Source organism: Megalops cyprinoides, chromosome 1, assembly GCF_013368585.1.
Source record: "Megalops cyprinoides isolate fMegCyp1 chromosome 1, fMegCyp1.pri, whole genome shotgun sequence".
Lineage (NCBI taxonomy): Eukaryota > Metazoa > Chordata > Actinopteri > Elopiformes > Megalopidae > Megalops > Megalops cyprinoides.
Genome location: NC_050583.1, coordinates 55,320,853 through 55,341,635, shown reverse-complemented (window position 1 = coordinate 55,341,635; position 20,783 = coordinate 55,320,853). Strand labels below are relative to the sequence as shown.

The 20,783-nt window shown below is 46.7% G+C and overlaps 2 protein-coding genes across 5 annotated transcripts in view; one reads left to right on the top strand and one right to left on the bottom strand.

Annotated features, from left to right (window-relative positions):
* The first annotated feature begins 777 nt into the window (after nt 1-777).
* On the top strand, nt 778-5,855 carry nrbf2b (nuclear receptor binding factor 2b). The gene is made up of 4 exons (XM_036537368.1): nt 778-981; nt 2,392-2,476; nt 3,248-3,288; nt 4,637-5,855. The coding sequence occupies exons 1-4, from the start codon at nt 952-954 to the stop codon at nt 5,288-5,290; spliced, it is 810 nt and encodes a 269-aa protein (XP_036393261.1). The 5' UTR covers nt 778-951; the 3' UTR covers nt 5,291-5,855.
* A 5,807-nt stretch (nt 5,856-11,662) lies between these two features.
* The window catches only part of jmjd1cb (jumonji domain containing 1Cb), a 96,668-nt gene continuing 87,547 nt past the window's right edge, over nt 11,663-20,783 (bottom strand). For 3 of the 4 annotated variants that reach the window (XM_036548809.1, XM_036548833.1, XM_036548825.1), the window contains 11 exons: nt 20,202-20,291; nt 19,547-19,674; nt 19,173-19,386; nt 18,526-18,743; nt 18,084-18,365; nt 16,896-17,064; nt 16,704-16,794; nt 16,461-16,591; nt 15,732-15,854; nt 14,565-14,704; nt 13,315-14,079 (listed from right to left, as the gene is read on the bottom strand). In XM_036548809.1, the coding sequence (XP_036404702.1) occupies nt 13,558-14,079; nt 14,565-14,704; nt 15,732-15,854; nt 16,461-16,591; nt 16,704-16,794; nt 16,896-17,064; nt 18,084-18,365; nt 18,526-18,743; nt 19,173-19,386; nt 19,547-19,674; nt 20,202-20,291 (2,108 nt within the window). In that variant the 3' untranslated portion in view covers nt 13,315-13,557. The other variant, XM_036548817.1, reaches the window with a different exon arrangement.

Sequence of the window (20,783 nt, the reverse complement as noted above, 5' to 3'; positions counted from 1 at the left end):
TGTCTTAACCCATATCGATTTTGGAGTTGTTTTTAGTACACGTTTATTTAAGATGTACTAAAGTAACCTGTTCTGAATTAGCTAATCATTTACCACACATGAGAAACTGTTAGCAGAGCGAAACTATGTGTTATATGAAAAGTGATGACTAACAGCTGCAGCACGCCTATATTAACAATGTATGTGCGTTGTTTATCAACATATAGTCTATATCCTACTCACTAGAACATTGTCTCCTCAAAAGTAAGTGAAAATGTTCGCACCGCCAACGTATTTTTCTGGTGCTCATGAAAAGGTAGAGCCCCACTTGTGTTTACGCTCTAACCTTCGGAAAACCTGTGACAGACGGAAAGAGTTCACGGAACAAGACTTCCCCCTTGTGGCGTGCAGTATTAATTGCCAGGCTAAGGGAGAGATGAAAATGCGTAGTTCGCATATTCTCCTACACATTTCCATATTCCAGCCTTCAGAATACACCACTCAGGCGGATTCATTTATAGGAACATTCATTTATACATGAATATCCATTTTTATATTTGAATATATAATACATTATTATATGAATGAACATTCATACCTATGGCACGAGAAAGAACTCATTTATCAAGCACCTTAGAACATTTTGAAGGTTCTCCTATCTTGACAACGAGGCTTATTTGATGACGTCCAACAGACGGCGTCCGGGAGATTGCTATCGCGAGATCTCGTCACAAATCACGGTTTTCGTCGAAGAAGTCGTCTCAGTTGCGTCACTACGTTTTCTGATCGTTGTGGGGAAGTTGCTGTGTTTTTCCCCCACACTAACAGCTAGCTCACTCGCTAGCTAATCACCCAAGCAGTCCGGTAGAACCAGAGACCCCCTGGTACCGGAATTGAGAAGGGGCGCCCGATGACCGTCTACGGGGAGAACATTTGTTTCTCATGTAGCTTATATTCGTGAAGAATATCCAAATGGAGGTGGTGGAAAGTCCTCTTAACCTCGTAAGTTTGTTGCCTGCTTATGTTGACAGTTAGCTAGCTAACGTTAGCCTAACTAGCTATGTAACATAGCAAGGTAGCTAGCTTGCAAACGTGGCCACACAGTGCCCCCTCCTTCTAACCGAAACAAAAGCGAGTTTAGTTGGTTTTTTTTTAACAACGCGGTAGTTTTAATCTAAACGACGAAGGTTTTGTCGACAGTTTATGTGAAAGGGTTGTCTTGCTAGCTGACTCTTAAGATACCAAGTATGCAAGTAAATTTGCATTACATTTCCACAAGTGCACTCAGCGAACGTTAGTTAATGGCTTTCAGGTTAGCATTTATCTTCAGCTTAGCGAGCTAGCTTTCTGTTATGGGAAGTGGAGAGCTGTTCGTTTCAGTTATGAAATTGGCATTTTGTATCAATGTGACATTCATTTTGCAAGGGTCATGAGCAACCTAACATCGATAGGCTTTCTACAGTCAACGCTGTACCAGCAGCTAGCTGGCCTGTGATTGTAGCAAGCTAGTTATCTAATCTAAAAGGACCGTCCATTCGCTGGTTAGCTGATGTAGTGTCCAGTTTACTGCTTGCTGGTTAGCTATTTAGTTGCATGTCAAGACTAATAGTTGGCAATACCGATCTGCATAAAACATAACCAGGTACCAATACCAGCTAATTAGCTAGTACAGTTAGTACCCAGGATAACGCTAACCCTTTAAAGCGTTGAACATGCTAGCTGCCTACAGTTATTTCATTGTGTCATTGCATTCATTTAGCAAACGATAGCTTTAACTCGTTAGCCAACCAACCATTTAGCGGTCCTGGGGATAATGTGGTTGAGAGATTCACTTCTCAAATTGGGAGCTCGTTAACGTTAGCTAGATCGCATGAATTATACAAAGGTCATTGTGTGTTGCCATACTTACAGGTAGCTATTTAAATCGAAAGAGCAAGATAGCTCACGACCGAATTTTAGAGCCAATGGGCAGGCACGCTAGTGGACTCCACGAACTTCGTTGGCACACACCGATAACATAGTGTAGGATCTGTTAGTTCGTAGCTAGCCGACTACATAAGGTAGAAGCTGCTTCCAAGATAGCTATATCTTTATAGCTTTATATATCGGCTTGCTATCTACCCCGGAAATCTGTTGTCATGCCCGGAGGCAGAACTTAGAAGACACGCTTCCTGCCCCTCAGCCCTGCGTGTCCCACTGGAGAACTCTGCTCTTTATTCGCGTCTTTTTTCCTGACTAGACTTATGTTCACGGTTTCGTGTTATGCAATGGGAGTCTCAAGGATGCGCCTGCTGCAATCGCACAGTTATGGTTTGCATGCTGCTCCGGCATCAAAGGTGTGAGCCGTCAAGTCAGACGGTGTAGGGGTGGGCTTGGTGTGTCAATCTGAAAAGACTTCTTTTTTCTCCACAGGCTCATCAGCAGAGCAGGAAGGCAGACCGTTTGTTGGCAGCTGGCAAATATGAAGAAGCGATTGCGTGTCACGGGAAAGCAGCAGGTGCGCTCTTCTCGTGGTCTGCTTCATTTTCCGACGGAGACATTAAGGTTGATAGTAATGTTAATTTAGCCACGGGGATTGTAATAGCCTCCCACCCCTGTGCAGTGAAAGTCGCACTTTGAGGAAATGGAGAACCGGTTTGTTAAATTCAGTTCGTTTTATTATTTTCATTCTCTGTTGTTGACACGAGAGAATGCTATTTTGGGAAATTGTACGGAAACTCTTCAGTGGTGCGGCAGAAGTGAAACTGCAGCGCAGCCCCCTCTACATTTACAATGCTATTTTGCTGAAGTAAAGCCAATTACTCTGCTGTCTTTATTCTACACTACTCTCAGAGAAGTAGAGGGATAACGTTACTTGTGATTGTGTGCCATCAAGTGCAGCAGTGAGGAGATGTTAGCATTGGTCATATGCTCAGTAAAGGTGCTGCTGTAGCAGTAAGGCTATGGACAAAAGTGTTACTATAGCAACAGACCCTCTGTCTGACAGGGATGATTTGGCCAAGTTTGTAGCCAGTGCTAATAAGCACTATGTTCTTCGAAAATAATGTGTACTTCCTGCTTCAGTGAGGCTGTCTGTGGATGGGTGTTGACCAGGAAATATATACCTAGTCTATGCATTGCTCAAAGTGGCTCCTATTGTGCAATGCTGTTCCCACATATGCAGGTGTGGAAAATACTGGAAAAGACTGGTAAAGAACGGGCGATGTTGAATAATTGGGGGGGTAACTGTGTGTAAGAGTTGTTTTTTTTTCCTCCCGCTGTTTTGCAGACCTTCTGCAGGAGGCCATGAAGCTGACGCAGTGTGAACAGGTAGGTTTGTAGTGTTTGTGCTGTGGGGAGGCCAGGGAAAGGTCAGGTCATTCTGACAGAGATAGAGCTGCTTTTGCTTTGCTCCCTCGGCTCCTCTGCCAGGAGTGTGTTCCGACGCCCCAGTGGGGCAGTACATAGTAGGTCATTTAGCATGACTTACCCATAGTGTGCTTTAACACCCTGCATTCATGCGGGTGGAACATTTTCAGGCCAAAGACTACGTAACCCAGGTGGGGTGGTTAAATAACTACTGGGTGTACATCATGTAAGCTCAGGCCATTGACTTGTCATTAAAATAATTTCTCAGAGTTTGTCATGGATTTGATGTAAATTAGAACCATTTCTCTTGGGGTAGTGACTCACAGCCAGACATGCGGCTAATTTGCAAAAAGAGGACCCGGGCTCTGTACTTCAGGAAAAGGTGGAAAGCCTGTTTTAGTTTGATCCAAACTGAAATACATAATTAGGTTTACTACACCTGAGGAATCACTGTAGCAACTCCATTAATAAAAAAAGGGTCACAGCCTGGAGCGCAGCCTCTGCGTCTTCAGGATGGTGATTTAAGATTCACTGAAATGTGTAGTTTCTCTGTTTGTAGACATTAGTCTCCTTTAACAATATAAAATCATAAACGAGCCCATGCATCTGAAAAACACCCTCAGTGGTGATATCAAAACATGGAGCAATACCATTGTTTGAACAGCAGGATGGAACAAAGACTACATTGCATTTTCTTTAAAGAAATTTCACCTAAAACGATGACGGTGGTGAATAACCAGTAGTCTGTGACATTATAATACATCATTGTCACTTAGCAGATGCTCTTGTCCAGAGCCACTTACACAGGTTACAGTTTTTACGTGTTATACATTTATACAGTGAGACTTTTCACTGAGGCAATGGTGGATGAAGTGCCTTGCCCAAGGGTACAACAGCAGTGCCCCAACAGGGAATCAATTCGGTATCCTTTCAGTTACAAGCCCTGCTCCTTAATACGTTAAAATGTCATCCCACTAGATTTAATTGGAATTTACTATCGTAGAAGCATCATTATGAAGTGCACTTTGAAATGAAGAGAAATTTGAATTGTAGACAGTGCATGCTCTATCAACTGAGAGAACTCACATTTTACTTATCAAGGTTGTGTCTAAGATCTGACCAATACCTAAGTCCAATCATGTATTGTTATGGTGGCTTATATTTCCCCTTATATTTGTGTTCAGGAAAAGTTCTGTAGTTGGTGCCTGATGCAGTGATCACAGCATTTGAGCCATGTTGCTACAGGCAGACCCCGTGATGCAAAGTGCGTGGTGTGTGAAGTCTGTCTTGTCACACTTGGGTCTCTTAGGCTCGCCTGTCGCTGGAGCTCCAAAGGGACAGCCACATGAAGCAGCAGCGGCTGATCGAGGAGAAGTGGAAGCGGGCCAGGAGGGAGGGGAAGCCCCGGGTCCTCCAGAGCGGCTCCGCCCCTGAGCCGGCCCTGCCCAATCAGCTGCAGGCCACCCCTGGTGCCGCTGCCGCCCTTCCTGGCCCCGCCCACGCCCCCAGTGTGCCGTACGGCGGCGAGCGCGAGTACGACACCTGGCTGTACCTGCTGAAGAACAAGGGCGCCGCGCCGGAGCCCTGCCCCGGCAGCAAGGCCCAGAAGGACGACAAGACGCGGCTGGAGGAGCAGGAGACGGCCATCGCCGACCTCAGGAAGCTGGTGGACTTCCTGCTGGCCGAGAACGAGAAGCTGACCCAGGAGAACCAGCGGCTGAAGGCGGAGAACGCCCGGCTGAAGAGGGAGTCGTACGCCGACGCCGACTTCGTGGAGAAGTCCGAGCTGTGGGTCCTGCCGCAGCCGGCGGAGGACAGGAAGAACAAGGACATTCCCATCCCGCACCTCCCGCCCCTGGAAATGCCAACTCAGGACATCCCTCTAGAGGACCTCCCTGTGCTGGAGCTGCCTGTGGACATCCAGAACGAACTGCAGGAGCTCCTGGACAGAGACAAGCCGTAGCCCAGCCGTTCGGATCACTCCAGCAAACAAAAACGAGACGAAAGGGAGACCATGGTGCCGACCGGCGCACAGGGAGATGTCTCGCTGAGGAAATGCGTCCGCCGTTCAAAAGTGTTCTGTGGTGTCCTCCGGCACCTCCCCCGAGGTGGCGGAACTCGGAAGTCATTTCTCTCATTCTTTTCTTTCTTTTTTTTTTTTTGCTCCCTCCAGTGACTACCCTAGGTACTGCAGCTATTTCACAAAAAAAACCTTTTTGCAGGATTTGTGCCTTTTGAATATTTCTATAATGGTTGTGATTTAAGGTCCTAAACCACAAATATGAATAAAAAGGGACTGATGACTGTTCTCCGGCTCACTGAAAGGTTCCCATCTTGAAGCCTGGACTGACTGGCAGTGACACTTTCAAACTCTTTGTTGTTGTTTTTTTTTTGCCTGGTTTCAGCTCTAATTTTCGCATAGCAGCTATGGAAAACAATGAATTCTGGGCCAGACTGTGTCCAGAGATGGAGGTGGCACATGCATCTTCAGTGAGACGTTAGTGAAGGTGTTGCAGTGAAAGTGTCCCCCCCCCGACAGACAGCAGAGCTGAGCTGCTCCGCGGGGGGAATTGAACACTGTGATCCGTATCTGTGATCTGTCAGCATTTGTACCGTGTTGTGTCTGCTTGCTTCCTAATCCAGTGCTCCTCTCTAGCTGTAGCTTTTTAGATACGCGGCAGAACTCGTGCATAGAACAGGCGTGTGGGTATCGCAACGAACATGCAGATTAGAATACCTCCCTTCCGTGTCCCGTCATTTCCCAGTCAGCCAGTGAAGGAGACTGAAGCAGACTTGACGTGTTTTTTTTGTTTTGTTTTGTTTTGTCTCGGAGCGCCGTCAGGTTGATGTTCACAGCCAAGGGAGCAGCCGTGGATTCGGAAAGGGGCGTTCGCACTCCCCGCGCGGTGCTCCTTTTCTGCATTAACCAAACGCACAACATTTGATGTTACGTTTGCAAGTTTAGCGCTCAGCTGGGAAGTGCGTAGAGAGCTCGTATTATGCCTTATGTATATATCCTACTGCCTGAATTGCAGGAGAGGGGCGGCTGGGCTGGCGGGAGGGCCGAGGCCTCACCCCCGCAGCCGGTAGCCACGCAGAGGAAAGCATCTGTGAGCCGTCGGCAACAAAGCCTGGAGGAAATAAGCGACTGTATGAAGCCTCCTTTCCTCCTCTTTATTCGAGTTTGGCTGTATGTGTGGTACCTCATGATTTTATGCTATTGTTATTGTTTCTCAAGTTAATTTGTACTGTAATCAGTCAGTTTGTTGGACACACAAGTGAATGTGTTAAACACACAAAAAAAAAACATTTTCAGGTAACTGTTTGAATATGCAGAATGGAAAAAGTACAAATATGATACCGTGTACGTGTGTGTATGTATGTATGTGTGTATGGTGTATGTGTATATATATATATATATATATATATATATATATATATATATATATATATATACATATATCAGGGTTTGTAGCTTATTTTCAGCACTAACCTGAAGTAATCAACTTGTGCCAGATGCGTCATAAAATAACAGCTCTTAATGTGATGCAACTTCAGAGCCAATGAGAAGAATGAGTTATATTGGTCTCATAAAGAGGGAACCAAATTAGCAATGTTTATATGTATAAATTAATTATTGGTTTACAAACAGTAATCAGGGTGCATCAGATTATTTTTTTCTTTTGTATTTTTGCTTGATGTAAATCCTAACACAATTGTGCTACCGACTCTCACAACAATGAATATGTAACATTGTTTTGGTGATGCATGAATGACGATGCTAGTTGTAAGTATATGATCTTTAAAATATAAAAGAAATAAGACTGTTTATTTTAGGGGTGTGTGTGGCCATTGTTTTACTTGACATTGAATTGGGGGATGTCTTCTGTTCAGTGATGGTCTTGAACAGAAAGGCTCTGCCCTTCCATTGGGAAACCTGTTGGATTTCATTTTCTTCAATACTGCTTCCGGAGGGGAGGGACCTGTGCTCAGCTCTTCCATACGAAACAAGAAAGACTAGCAGGGGAGGGCGGCTACTGTTGATGCTTTTCAAATGACAGTGGGTTGGCTCATCTTCTCTGAACAGTTTTGGTTGCCAGGTGAGTATCCTTCCTGTCTGAACAGCGACTTCAGGCGATCGGAGTGGGAAGGAAAGCCAGCGTCAGCGTGCCGTTCCGTCCTGAAGAACCAAGTGGAGTTCTGGTTTGTGGGCTGCCTCAGATCCTAGTTTGAAAAAGTGTAATGAGTAAATGTATAATCGATTCAATACCAGAGCTCGGGTGCTACTGAAGTACTCTTGCTGTTTTTTTTCCCCCTCCTTCATAACAAATAACATGTTTTTTACAGTCGAACTTCGTGATTCCATGTGGGGATGCTGCACGTTCTTTTTCATCAGTAATATAAAACCAGGGACCCCTTCAATTGTTTTGTGCTCATAAAACATATTCCTTTTTAAAATTATTTAAAAGCCTCTATAAAAATGCCAGGACTACTGATATGTCCCCACTGCATGTACAAGGGTGTCTGCCACCTATTGTAAACCTGCAAGATTCACTCACGGGGAGCCACCCCTGTATGGCTCTTCAGAACTGTTAAACTGGCTGTGGAGATAATAAACAAACTGAAGGGTAATTTGAAACATATGTTGAAATGGTAGTCAGAATGGAGGGTTTGTAGAGATCATTTAGTTTAAATGCTGCCATCTAGTGGCTAAATACAAAACCTTCATGTATCTATGATTGTCAGATTTTGAAAAAAAATGCCTGCTTCAGATTTTAAATATCCATGAGTACTCTTACCCATATACTTTTGACGGTTGAAGGTTGACTACCTGTCCATGTGCGAATGGAGTGAGGAACATGCATTCAGCAAAGAAACCGTGATGATATTAAAAAAAAATGCCATATAGACAGGTAGTGCTCCCTCTGGTGTTGAAATAATAGAACTGCTTTTCTTGCCTTTAATCAAATTCACAGGAAGGGTAAGCAGGAAAAGCCAGCAAAATCAGATATTGTCAGATCATAAAGGGGAACTGCAATGAAGAAAACGCAAAATTAAAATGCATTAAATTTAAATATCTTTGTAGTATTGTTTTCTTAAGTGATTATATCCCGGCGCAGGCACCTGGGGGGCTGGGGGGGGGGTGAGCCGATACACAACGCCAAGCCCTTCTGCAGGTGTTGCAGCGGGCAGCGCTACCGCTAGAACCTGGCATCGGGTCTGAAAGGCCCCCGGGCCCCAGGAGAGGAGCTGGCTGGTGAGAGAGGCTCATTAAAGCGGCAGCCAGGCTTTCCTGCAGACCTTTAGCGCACTGCTGCACGCTTCTGTGTGCAGGAAGTAGGATCAAGCGCGGTCACATGTCTGACGGCAGCGCGGGGCCTTTGATGTTCGGGGAATATTAATAAGGCCGGAGCTGTCAGGACTGCGGAGGCACTGGGAAAAATCACGCACTGCGTGAGCAGACTGTTAAACCGCGGCTCAGGGAGAGAGAGAACATCCGCGAAGGCCTCCTTCATCCCTTCTCAGCTGTTTACAGCCTGCAATTACTGAACCGACTGACTGAGGCCGTCCCGACGGCTCTGAATGAGAAGGTCTCAGCTTTTGATGTGTATTTCCAGAGGTGATTTCTGGACCACAGGGCCATATATCTATAACAATAAATGTATGCAATAATTTTTGTTGTGTCTGTCCATTTTCATAAAATACAATGTTCTGTGTGTCATTTTTTCAGATAAATACATTTGTTGTAGGCAAAAGCAAATGATAATTATAGCACAATTGTGGGCCCTATTTTCAAATGACAAATTGATATAAAATTGACAATCGGGTTCTAAAGGTTAAGTGTAATTATGAAAATAAAACAGTAATAATTAACAGTACAAAGCTTGTTTTAATGTAATATGAGGTCCATTGTCAAAAGACATGGTTTTCAATCAGGCTGTTTCACTCACTTATGCAGGAAAAAGGTGAAAAAAGAATGTACATTCAAACTGGCAGGGTGAATAAGTGAACTTAAGGGAACTGGTGTGTCATGAACTGGCTCTGTAATTCTCTCATTTAACAGTAAGTAAGTCGCCAGGCTCTTAAAATGATTGAAATTAGCTGGTCAAAAAGGTCAAATAAACCAGCAGTCTACATGACTGAAGTTAAGTGGTGCAAGGTCTGGCGAGTATCTGGATGGGAGATCTCCTGAGAGAACCAGGCTGAAGCTGGATGTGGTCCTGGTGGAATTCCATGTGGTAGCAGGGCGACTGGGACACCGTATGGGATGCTGTCTCATTGTAGTGTACATGGTAGACATCAAGGCACTTTTCTCAAAGATGAGGCGGGTCCCTGGTGTACCGGTCAGATCCGCAATCTGGCTCTCAAAATCTTGGCATCTGAACTGCCCCACCCCGATTAATGGGCACAGCTGACGTGGATTTGCTCTGGTGAAAAACAGCTACCGTGTGTCTCCCAGGTTTGAGCTACACATGGGCTGTGGTTGAGGTGAGGTGCCCCCTCCCCTTTCAGATGCTTTCAATGAAGTAACGACATAAATTCAACTCATTAACTTTCAGCCAAGCCATTTAAATGACTACACCCTGTTTTCTCAGTAGAAAATAGCTGCAGAAATGGTTTGCATGGAGAGCGCATTGCAGAGACTTATGACGCTCATTTGATGTGACTGCTGGATATACTGCTGTATAACTGTGTAGAACACTGATCTCCTCTAACAAGCCAAACTGCAATGCTATCTGAAAACGAATTACATGCAATTAGCTAACTAATAAAACATTACAACTTGATGCTCGTGCACTTACGTCTAATGGCTTTTCTTGAGTTCAGTTCCGAGACTGGCTTGTGTTCATTACGGAGGAGAATTGCACCAGACTCTTTAGCCTGCAATAACCTTTTGTCTGCTTTCAGTTGGGAGTGTGGCCCTGTTTAATGAGCTGATAATGAGATAAGGCTGGCAGATTTGGTCAGATGCTTCATTTGCACATTCGTTTTGGAATATGAGGGAACATTAGGGCCACATATGTCATTATCTGTGCATTGTGGGGAGCAGTGCACGACAGAAATGGCAAGGTTTTTAATCTCATTCGATTATTAATTTATCCAGTTGTCACGCTGTGCCTGCAGAGCCGAGCGTTGTAAACAGACAGATTTAACACGGACGGAGAGAGCTGGCCGAGGATGTTTTTTCCGGCTTAGAAGTCTTTTCTGGTCACCCTTCTCAGGCAACAGTCATTCCACCTTGTTTAGAAACGAGTTTTGATCACAGTTAGGGCCTGGGAGGTGCCCTTGAGCTTATGGGCTTCTGGTGTTCATCCCCTCTCATGGCTGAATTACTTCATCTGTCTCACCGATGTGATGGGAACTGAAATCACGTTATCTCAGGTGATAAGCAACTGCAGAATCCAAGGTACTGTATGGTTAATGTCTGCAGGACATCGTCTCTCCAGGACAAACCCCTAATTCCTTCCTTTTAACAACTTAGGACCCTGCTTACAGTTTAGCTCATCACCGAGCGCGTGCGATTCCTCGCTTCTGCGTTACATTTACATTGCGCTGACCCTGTTATCCTGTGCAGCTCACAAACACTAACTATAACCACCTGCCATGAGCAGACAGGTCCGAGAAAATGGCCGCAAAGCTTTTGGACGCGTCTGAACACCAAGCCCGCAAAGATACAGAGAAAAGGCAACGAAGAAAATCAAACGTCAAGTAATTGAACCACAGAATGCTTTCTTGGGTCTTCTCAAGTTCATGAAATTACATGCCAACTAAAAACATCTGGCCATCAAGAGAAACAGCACTTTTGAGTTTGAGATTAAACTGTGAAGAATTGGCCAGGCTTTCCGGGACAGTGAAACCACAGAGAAGAGGGAGATGCCCACATGCCCCTGGACAATGACAGTATTCCCGCTTTCTGTGGTCACCCCCCCATTCCTGCCGAATCCATTACCCCCAATGACAAAGACATTATTGTCCCCACACTCCACTGCATAACAAAAGACACTACTCAGCTAGACTTTTGATAAATCCATTTTAATGGAAAATGTAAAACCCCTTTGAACTTCAATGTACAAAGCATGTAACACTTGCACTTTTAAAATTTGAAATTGAAGCAAGCCATGTTTTAAAAAAATACATCATTGAATGTATATATGTATATATTTACACAGCATAATAAGTTTTTTATTTTTTTTCATTTAACTTCAAAAGTTCACAATAGTAAATTTTAACAAAACGAGACGATTTTCTTGAATAAATTACAACTTTTTGTAAATGTCTCTATTTTACAGCGAATACTTTTTTTTTTAATAAAATGCTGAAGTGTTTTGTGTTATTCATTTTGCCTTTAGTTTCTTTACATAATATAACTTTACACTTTACAATAGTTTGGCAGTTCATTTTCAAAAGATATGGCATGAGGACTGCAATTCAGCAAAGATTCCCAAGTACAGGCAATAGCTGGTGTCTGTATCCTCTCTCACAGTAACTGTCTCAATGTAGTGAACGGTATCAGAATCGATTTATCAAACTGTACAAGTCACATTTACATTTGATCTATAACACATAATAGCATAGAACTCTTAAAAAATAAATACATCATTTTAATCATTTTCCACTGAAACAATATACAAGAAAGAAAAGAAAAAAAAACTGAACAAACAAAACAAAAAAAATAACCACTAGAGGGAACAGCAGTGCTGTTACTTGCAGATTATCTTTACACTTGCATTGAATCACAGTTATCCTGATGCTCTGGGCTATACTGCTATGGTGTCAGTAACAAATAAATAGAGTTTTTTTTTTAGTCTGCTTGGCACTGGAGGTTCATGATGCTAAGGTTAGTGTGCATATTTCGTGTGACATGATGAAGAACGGCCGAGAGGAGCCATCCTTCAGCGACAACGAGGGGAAAGTGTCATGAGTTCTCTTCCGTTTCGTCCTGTTCCTCGGTACAGCACCTCTTTAATGTTCCCACTGCGTTTTTCACACAGTGATAAAAGATGTTCTTGACCTACAAAACAAGACAGGCTGTTAGAGCGGCATTACCGACTCCCATTCACATCTGACTCACACAGGAAGAGGGAGCCAGAATAGATCAAATAATGGGCTAACTGCAGCTGAAAATTGCGAAAAATTGCATAGCAACTCATTTGCGCATGCTGTGCACTTGGCGACCGGTACTCTTCACGAGAAAAAATTAATCATATCGTCGTATTTCAAAGCACTCTCCTACGTGACACGGAAGACATAAAGCCGGCACTGTGAAAACAAAGGTACATTTTCAATCAGACGGGGGAAATAACGTGTCTATTCCTCCCTGCCATCTTAACCACGCTTAGGTTGTCTCGCCTTTTCAGAGACGCTGTACTTAGAGATTGCTGAATATTTTATTTGCTCCATAAACTGGAGAACAGCGCATGCGGTGAAAACACAAGGGCAAGCAGTCAGGAGGAAGACTTCCAACGCAACTGATCCTGAGGAATTCTCTTCAGCTCTGTTTCCAAAGGCTTTAAATTGGCTAACCGGTGCTGTGATGCTACCAAGCCACAAAATGTGCAGCACACTTCATCTCACAAAGGGCTGGACTGTACGCACTGGACTTAGAGCACATCAGTAAAATGAAAACCATCTGAGGAGGATGACTCCTACGCATGCATACAGCCAAAAGCCAGCCACAGAGAAGGTGCGTTTCGGGACTCGTTACTTGAAAGGGATGGAAACCCTCTTCATTCGTCTGTGCGGCGGTTCTGACAGGTTGGGATGAGGCCGAGGTTGAGGAACGGGCCTTTTAATTAATGGGGACCATTTAGGAAGAGAAAGAGCTCCAACACGCTCTTACCTGTAGCTTATCTTCGTAGTTAATTTCTTCTTTGGAGGATCTCAGTTCCTGTGTTAAATGAAATGAGTGCACCACATGTTCCGGCGACACAAAGTCATTAATCACTTGAACACAGCTGTGAAGGTTCTGCACCTGAAGAACACACAGGAAAAGAGAGAGACAGAGGGAGGCGTGTTATCTCCCCGCTGCAGAGAACACAGGGACGGAGGCACCGCACAGCACTGTACCGCCGCCAGGTCTAACACTGCTCTTCACAGTCTGAAACATGCACATTCGGGAGTCGGGACGCGTCGAGCAGCATGCGGGAAACACAGAGAGAGTAGAACTGCAACCACCAAAATGAGGAGCAACAGCAGCTCAAAGACGGGAAGATCTCTCTCTCCTCCCTGCTACACGCCTGTCCAAGAGAGGCAAACACGAGAGGAGAAGACAGAGACAGAGAGACAGAGACAAGGTGATAAGGAGACGGGCAGAGAGACGGAGACAAACAGCACGGGGGTGAGAGAGCGACGGAAACGCGGCGAGAGGGTGACGGAGCGACAGACGAGCAGCGAGAGGGTGACGGAGCGACAGACGAGCAGCGAGAGGGTGACGGAGACACAGAGGCGAACACTGGGAAGGTGATTCAGAGAGGCAGCAGACAGACAGAGATGAGCGGTGAGAAGGTGACGGAGAGACACGGACAAACAGCGAGAAGGTGATCGGGGGGGGGGTGTCGGTGTGGCAGCGCAGACCTGGTGCATGGCCCCCGCGGGGATGAGGACGGAGTCTCCCAGGAACTGCACCACGGTCCAGCCCTGCACCCCGTACTCCTCCAGCAGCCGCTGCCGCAGCTTCCTGCTCAGGTACCAGCCGGGCTCCCGGATCGGGTCCTGCTCCGCCGGCACCTCCACGCCCTGCTCCTTCGCCACCTGCGGAGACACCGCAGGGTTCAGCTCAACACAGGGCCGAAACACACCGAAAACATCCTCTCTGAGACCACACAATAACATGTTCCCACTAATAATAACGTGTTCCCAATAAAACGCTGCACACACATACATGCGCATTGTGTTGATGTTTTTCTCCCCCACAGTCAATGAGGGATCTCTCAGAGTGTTTGTCCCTAACTGATTTCTAATTTACTTATGAAAGACAAGATCACTATCGGGACACTCGAGGCGGTGTGTGTCAATCAAGTCTATAGGATCAGAGTATTCGTCTGGCAGCCTTGAAAGGAGTCATGAGGCTCAAGTGGGGGAAAGTAATTAAGTGTCCCCTATTAATTATGTGTCTGGAGGGAACGATACGTAATAAGGACATTCAAATAGAGTGTGAAGAGCCACAGAACGTTCAGTTTCATTGAATCACCAAGCCATTTACCAGAAACGTGGAAAAAAAGGGAACTAAAAATAACCTTGTGCAGGAACTCTTTAATTTTATCCACATCTTTGCTCACGTAGATGTGCCACAAGGCTCCTGGAGTCTCGCTGGAGTCTTTTAATCTTTTCTTCACACTGTCATCCAGATCTTCTTCCTCCAGTCTCTTCAACACACCTGCAAACACACACAAATACACACACACACGCGCGCAGACACACAGAGTCAGATACCACACAGTCAGCTCAATTCATTACCAAGCCAGCATGCCGACAGAGACAGTATACTTCTTCCTTTGAAGAGAAATGTTTAAAAATTAATAACAATGAGGACGGAGAACCAGTGTCTGTCTTTTCTTAATGCTTGTCCCTGTGCGCGCCTGTCTGAAAGCTCGGCTTCTATAAATAGCGAGAAGGCAGAGCAGGGGGGTGGGGGGGTGGGGGGGATCGTGTCCCTGGGAGGTTTCCTCTGACAGGAGACAGGACACGGCCGCGGCGCCCAGCCAAGTCAAAACAGCAGAGTCACGACCTTGCGAGCCACCTCCCAACTCACAAGCACAGACACACACACAAAACTCCGCAGTGAAGGTGGGACTGGAGGTCTCACTCTCAGCTGCGAACTAAGCCATCCTTCTTTATTTCGGGGGGATTTCCAAAGACGGCGATATGGTGTTCGGGCACCACCGACGGAGTTACGCTCCATTTTAGGGTTTAAAAGCCCTGTTCTGTTTCTCATCTGTCTGTTTTTGACACGTTCTGGTGAAATTTGGCACAAGTTTTGAAGCCTGAGTCTGCTTTGCTTCTCTGAGCTGATAGGGCCATTTCTGTCTCCGGGCTGAACTGATTCGCAAGCGATTACGCCGGGCTCGGCCATGTGAGGGCCGCTCGGCTCCTGCAACTCGTTCCAGATGGTTTTCTCCAGCCGACCATCCACATTCCACTGTCGGGAGAATTCTTTAACGTCTACAGCGTGTTGTTCTTTTCATGCGCTGTGGCACAAAGGGGAAAAAAAATATCTAGCACAGAATCCTGACCATTATATTCCCACAACCAAAAATTAAAAAAAAGAAAACGTTTTTTTTTTTTTGTCCCTGTTTGTTTAGTTGTCTCCTAGAAAACGGGCTGACCTACTTCTGTTAGCGGCGAGCGCTCTGCTGTTGGGCTGACGGTAATCGAGCGAGACCTGCCGTCTGTGCTGGCCCTACCTGTTTTGGAGAGGACTCCGTTTCCTTTGGCCACCCCGACGTAGACGAGGACGCTGACGATGTCGGACACCTCCAGGTGAAGGTTAGCCGTTCCGAAGTCCTGCTCCTGGGAGGCGGCTACACCTGGAGAGAGCAGACAGGAGCGGTCAGGTCTGAGGCAGGACGGAAAGATGAGCGTTACCACAGAAACGGGCTGGCGCAGCAGTTTCCAGGGGAACCTGGTGTTGTCCTGTGAATACATCTAAATTTAACACACAAAAGTGTGCGCTGTCTGATTGCATGCATCAAGCATTTATCAACATTCCATAATTATGTCTTCTCTGGTATATGTCTAGCACATCCACATAATTGGCTTCACATGAATTTGACACTACATTACATTATTGGCAACATGTACATTCTTGCATTTAGCAGATGCTCTTACCCAGAGTGAATTACATAGGTTACTTTTTTCATGTTACTCATTTACACAACTGGATATTTACTCAGGTAATTCTTGGTTAAGTACCTTGACCAAGGGTACAACCACAGTGCCCCAGTGGGGAATCAAACTGGCAACCTTTTGATTACGAGTTCTGCTCCTTACCACTATGCTACACTGCTGCCCAATGTTTGACAATTATTTCCAGTCGTCAGTTGTATCAAATGTATGATATAATGACAGTGGGTTAGGTATTTAGAGAGCTGTTCTGAGGGATACTAAAGGGGGTGGATGAAAGGCTCTAGTACCGTAGGCACAGCACAGCCTCGGACCGAGGTCTGGCCGCACGAAGAAAGTGGGCAGATGGGAGGCCAGGTTGAGGTTCCCCTCGGGGTCCGAGTACTCCGGGAGAGGGAGGTTCTTCATCAGGTCATCATACCTGCGACACACGCGAGGGGGAGGGGGGAGGCGGTCGCATCAGAGAACTCATAAACACACCCCAGTGCTCTGAAAACCCAGCCCTACACAGCAGGACTTCTGAGATGGGATACCTGGAAGGCATGAGGGCCATGAACTCTTCCCCCGAGGGCCAGTCCTTCAGCCGATACACCATGGTGTCCCCGTCTTTCGATTTGGGCCGTTCTGGAAGAGGAAGACAGAATTGTAAGGTGTGATGGGAACAGTACGGTGAGGCTGGGGATCCCAGCTTATCAACTGATAGAGACGGAATGCAAGCTACTCACTGGTCAGGTCTTCAAAGCCATCCCAGAATTCCTTGATGCCAGAGTTGGAGACCACACCATCCTTGCAGTTCAGAAGGTCTCCTTGGTGGTCAGCAAACTCCTGGTTAAAAGATTCTGCCTTCCACAGACTGGCATTCAGTTTCTTGTGTACCCCGGACACAAGAACTGGCTGAAATGCAATTTCCAGGAAAAATGTAAATTCCTTGTTCTCAGTAATGCATTACTATCTTTGACAAATATAAAATAAAGGCTTGAACACAAATATAAAATATTTAAGATATACTCATGTACTGCTATTCACTGATGTGAATTACTTAATGTAGGCCAAGTTATTTAGGAAGAAAAACATTTTTTAAAATATAGGGTTAATATATAAGTGAGTTAGGTTTGAACAAATGTTGTCTCAGATGGATCAAATAAAACTATCAAAGTTAGAAATACTGTACTCTTTGTGGGTGAGAGGTGAAACATTTAAATGTTTCCCAGATGTTTTCGTCAATCGCCTACAGTATCTGTCATTTGTCTCCATTTAAACGGAGGGTTTCAGTGAGACAATCTAAGCCAGCGGATACTTCCACATTAACCTCAAGCTGAATGTCTTGGTGCTTCATACTGTGAACAGCTGAGCATGACAGAGACTGTTGTTTGCTGAAGGGTAATACTATTACATTAGCTGTTATTACCAAGTTATCAATTTGATTCACAAAACCCAAACTCTAAGTGAATTTACAGAATATGCTGACAACGAGGCTCAAAGAAGCTGAATAATAGAACATTTCTGTACACAGATTGTCAGCGAAGTGACCAGATCCCCTGATAAACAGGGGCTATAAACTCCTCGTACAAAAGTTGATAAATGCCGCCCCCCCCCCCCCCCCCCCACGAGTCAGGAAGTGGAGGTAAAACACGAGGAAAGAAGCCAAACAGTGCTGACAGTACAGCCTAAACAGCAGGCGAGAACAGGCCGTCTCGGACTCCAAACAAACCCTGAGATGTGGCCGTGCGTGTAAACAAACTCTCAGACTGCTGTTCATCTGTTCTTTTTTCAATACAAATCTGTAGTGAGAACGTTCTAGAGGAAATATGTGGTCTCACAGCAATGTTAAACCACGTCAATCTCGGTCAGTGCAGGCCCTCACAAAAGTGGGCAGAGTCTGGCGGTGACATCATCGGTATATGAGGACTGACCTGCCCCTGCTTCCAGCACTCCCTGAAGAGCTTCCAGTTGCCAGGGTTGCGGTGGTCTTTGAGCCAGAGCAGGCGGCGGTCGTACAGCCAGGAGTGGGGGATGTCGGCGTGGAGCTTCGGGGGCTCCTCGGCGCTGGCCTTTTTGCGCTCCACCTTGGGCTCCTCGCTCACTTCCTGCTTGAGGCTCAGCTTGGCGCTCCTGCTGGCCGGGATCTTGTTTTCCACCACCGAGGCAATGATGTCATCCAGGATGTTGGGCATGCTCCTGCCGCTCTTCCCGGTCTGGGCAGGGGGGGAGAAGATGTCGGGAAAACAGGGAGGTTACACAGAGCCTTCTGGAAAAAAAGGGACCGTGGAACAGACTTTCTCACTGCATAAGAGCGCGGTTGTTTTTCCCGAGGTAGCGTTCGGAGGACGGGCGGCGGCGGAGCCGCGGGCGCACCTGGGAGGCGGTGGAGTAGACGGGGGCGAAGGCGATGCCGGCGTCGGTGGAGCCCAGCCGCAGCTTGCCGGCGGTGGTGGTGAGCAGGTCGCGCAGCGTGGAGCCCTGCTCCGTGCTGTTGGACACCAGGGAGGTAGACTTGCAGTGCAGGCTCTCCAGGCTGTCCGGGTGGTCCTTCTCCTCCTTCACCGCCTTCCCGAGAGGAGACTCCTTGTTTTCTACAACAGAAAAAGGGCCCCATCAATCACTGGCACAGGGCTACAAAACGGGCGGAGTGCCGGCAATTCGAGCGATGCCGAAATCCGCGGGTTTCCAAAGGAACATCAGTTTTATGCCATGATAAATTCATCACAGTTGCATCAGATAAATGAGTGCTTACACGGCCTCCCAGGGGAGGGCCCTGTACTGCCTGTTCTGGGCCTGCACATTTGAGCTACGGTAATGTATACCGTTAAACGCGAGATTTAAGGAATGTTGGCCGGCTGACAGCTGCACACACAGGAAAAAATCTGGGCAGTTGGCAGGGCCCTGGCCACCACCGCAGCACCGGCTGCCATTAGCCAAATCCCCTGCCAGACAGCTTCCTGTTATTGTGTTGTTAGAGCGCTCCAAGTCTCCCTCTCCCACTCCCTCCACCCTCCCCCTACCTTTCTTTTCCTCCCTGGATTTCTGCTCGGCGAGATCGGCCAAGAAGTGCAGGGGCGACTGCGATTCGGGCGGGGTCAGCTTGCTGTCGGTGCTGGTGTCGCTGGCGGGGCTGCTGCCGCCGTTGGCCTCCACCTTCTGGGAGGGGTTCTGCTGCGGGGCGTCCGGCTTGCACAGGGACAGCTTGTTGCTGTGGTTCAGCACATTCTGCAACACCTGCGACGACACCGATGTCCCCGTTAACCAACAGAGACTTTTACTAAATAACGCTAGCGGTGATGAACGATCTACCGTTCTCAAGCTTGGCGTGGATGCGGTAACACAAGGACAACACAAGGGGAGAAAGGAAGAGGAAAATGTCCTCCTCTGAGTGTACCTGGGAGACTCCGTTGGTGGACGGGATCTTGTTGAGCAGAGCTGTATGCTTCCCAGTACATGCGCAGTGGGATTTGATGCCATACTTCTCTCTGAGCACGTGCATGGCATTGACTAGATCTGTCAGAACTGGGAGAACACAAGATATATTTTAATACCAGCAGGATCCTGCAAGTAAATCATTTTTTGATCAAATATTAATGGTAAAATACATATGTTTTCTGGTAGACAGGAGACATAGTTTCCATAGGAAGAAACCCTGGGGAACAGTAACTACGTCAGGGCAGAAACAAACAGCATAGGCTTAACATGGAGGGCTCCAAAACCCTGCCTTACAACCCTGGAAACACTGCACGCTTGTACAACGAGATTAAACAACAAAGTGACAAATCTTGGCAATCCTTCAAGCATGCCTCAATCAAACGCAAGACAGAACTTTCAGAGCCGGCGTTTCTGGGGGAGCTCGTGTGCTTGTTTGGGCAGCAGCGTGGGTTACAGCCCGCATTTTCATCGTTATAAGGTGAGTTCACCTCGAGGTTGTTCTCCACAAAGGAGAGTTTATTCCCCCCCCTCCCCCCCACCCCACCTCAAGTTATAATGAAATGAAAGCAATTTGAGTTCTGGCAGCGGGCCAGCGCGAGAGTATTGCTTCGTACCGGTTCCTGGAATAATCTGCGTTGGCATCAGGTGCTTGTGATCATGTGGCTGTCCCTTGACGCACTTCAGCCAGGCGTACAGCTCTTTGTCTGCGGCATAATAAAAAGGCACGTTACTCAGTGGGAAACAGCGGCCCTCCGCTCTCCCTGCGCAAACACACTTTCATTTAAATGCACAGACATGGAGACGGGGGTCCTCACCGCCTCGCCGCGACATCAATATCTCCCCCCACGAGATAAACCATTTACAGCAAATAGCAAAGGCACACCTTCAACTATGAAGCATAGCTACCAATGCATATTAATGTTGTTTTTTTAAAACAACCTTAAGAAGCACGCTTGCGGCAGCTGGGGCGGGTGGCTCTGACACCCAGCAGGATGGCGCGGTGCGCTTCTGCAGCTTGGTGCAATCCCTCCCGGAGCCGAGCTGTCTTCCCAGACATTCAGCAAGCAGGCAGCTCCAGCAGAGGGAGGCTAAAGAGCAGCCCGCCCCCCTGCTCTGGCAAAGGGGGAGGGGGGGGGGGGGGGTACACTCTCAAGATGCAGCAGGTACGCCGGCCTCATCTGCATGCATCTCCCTGA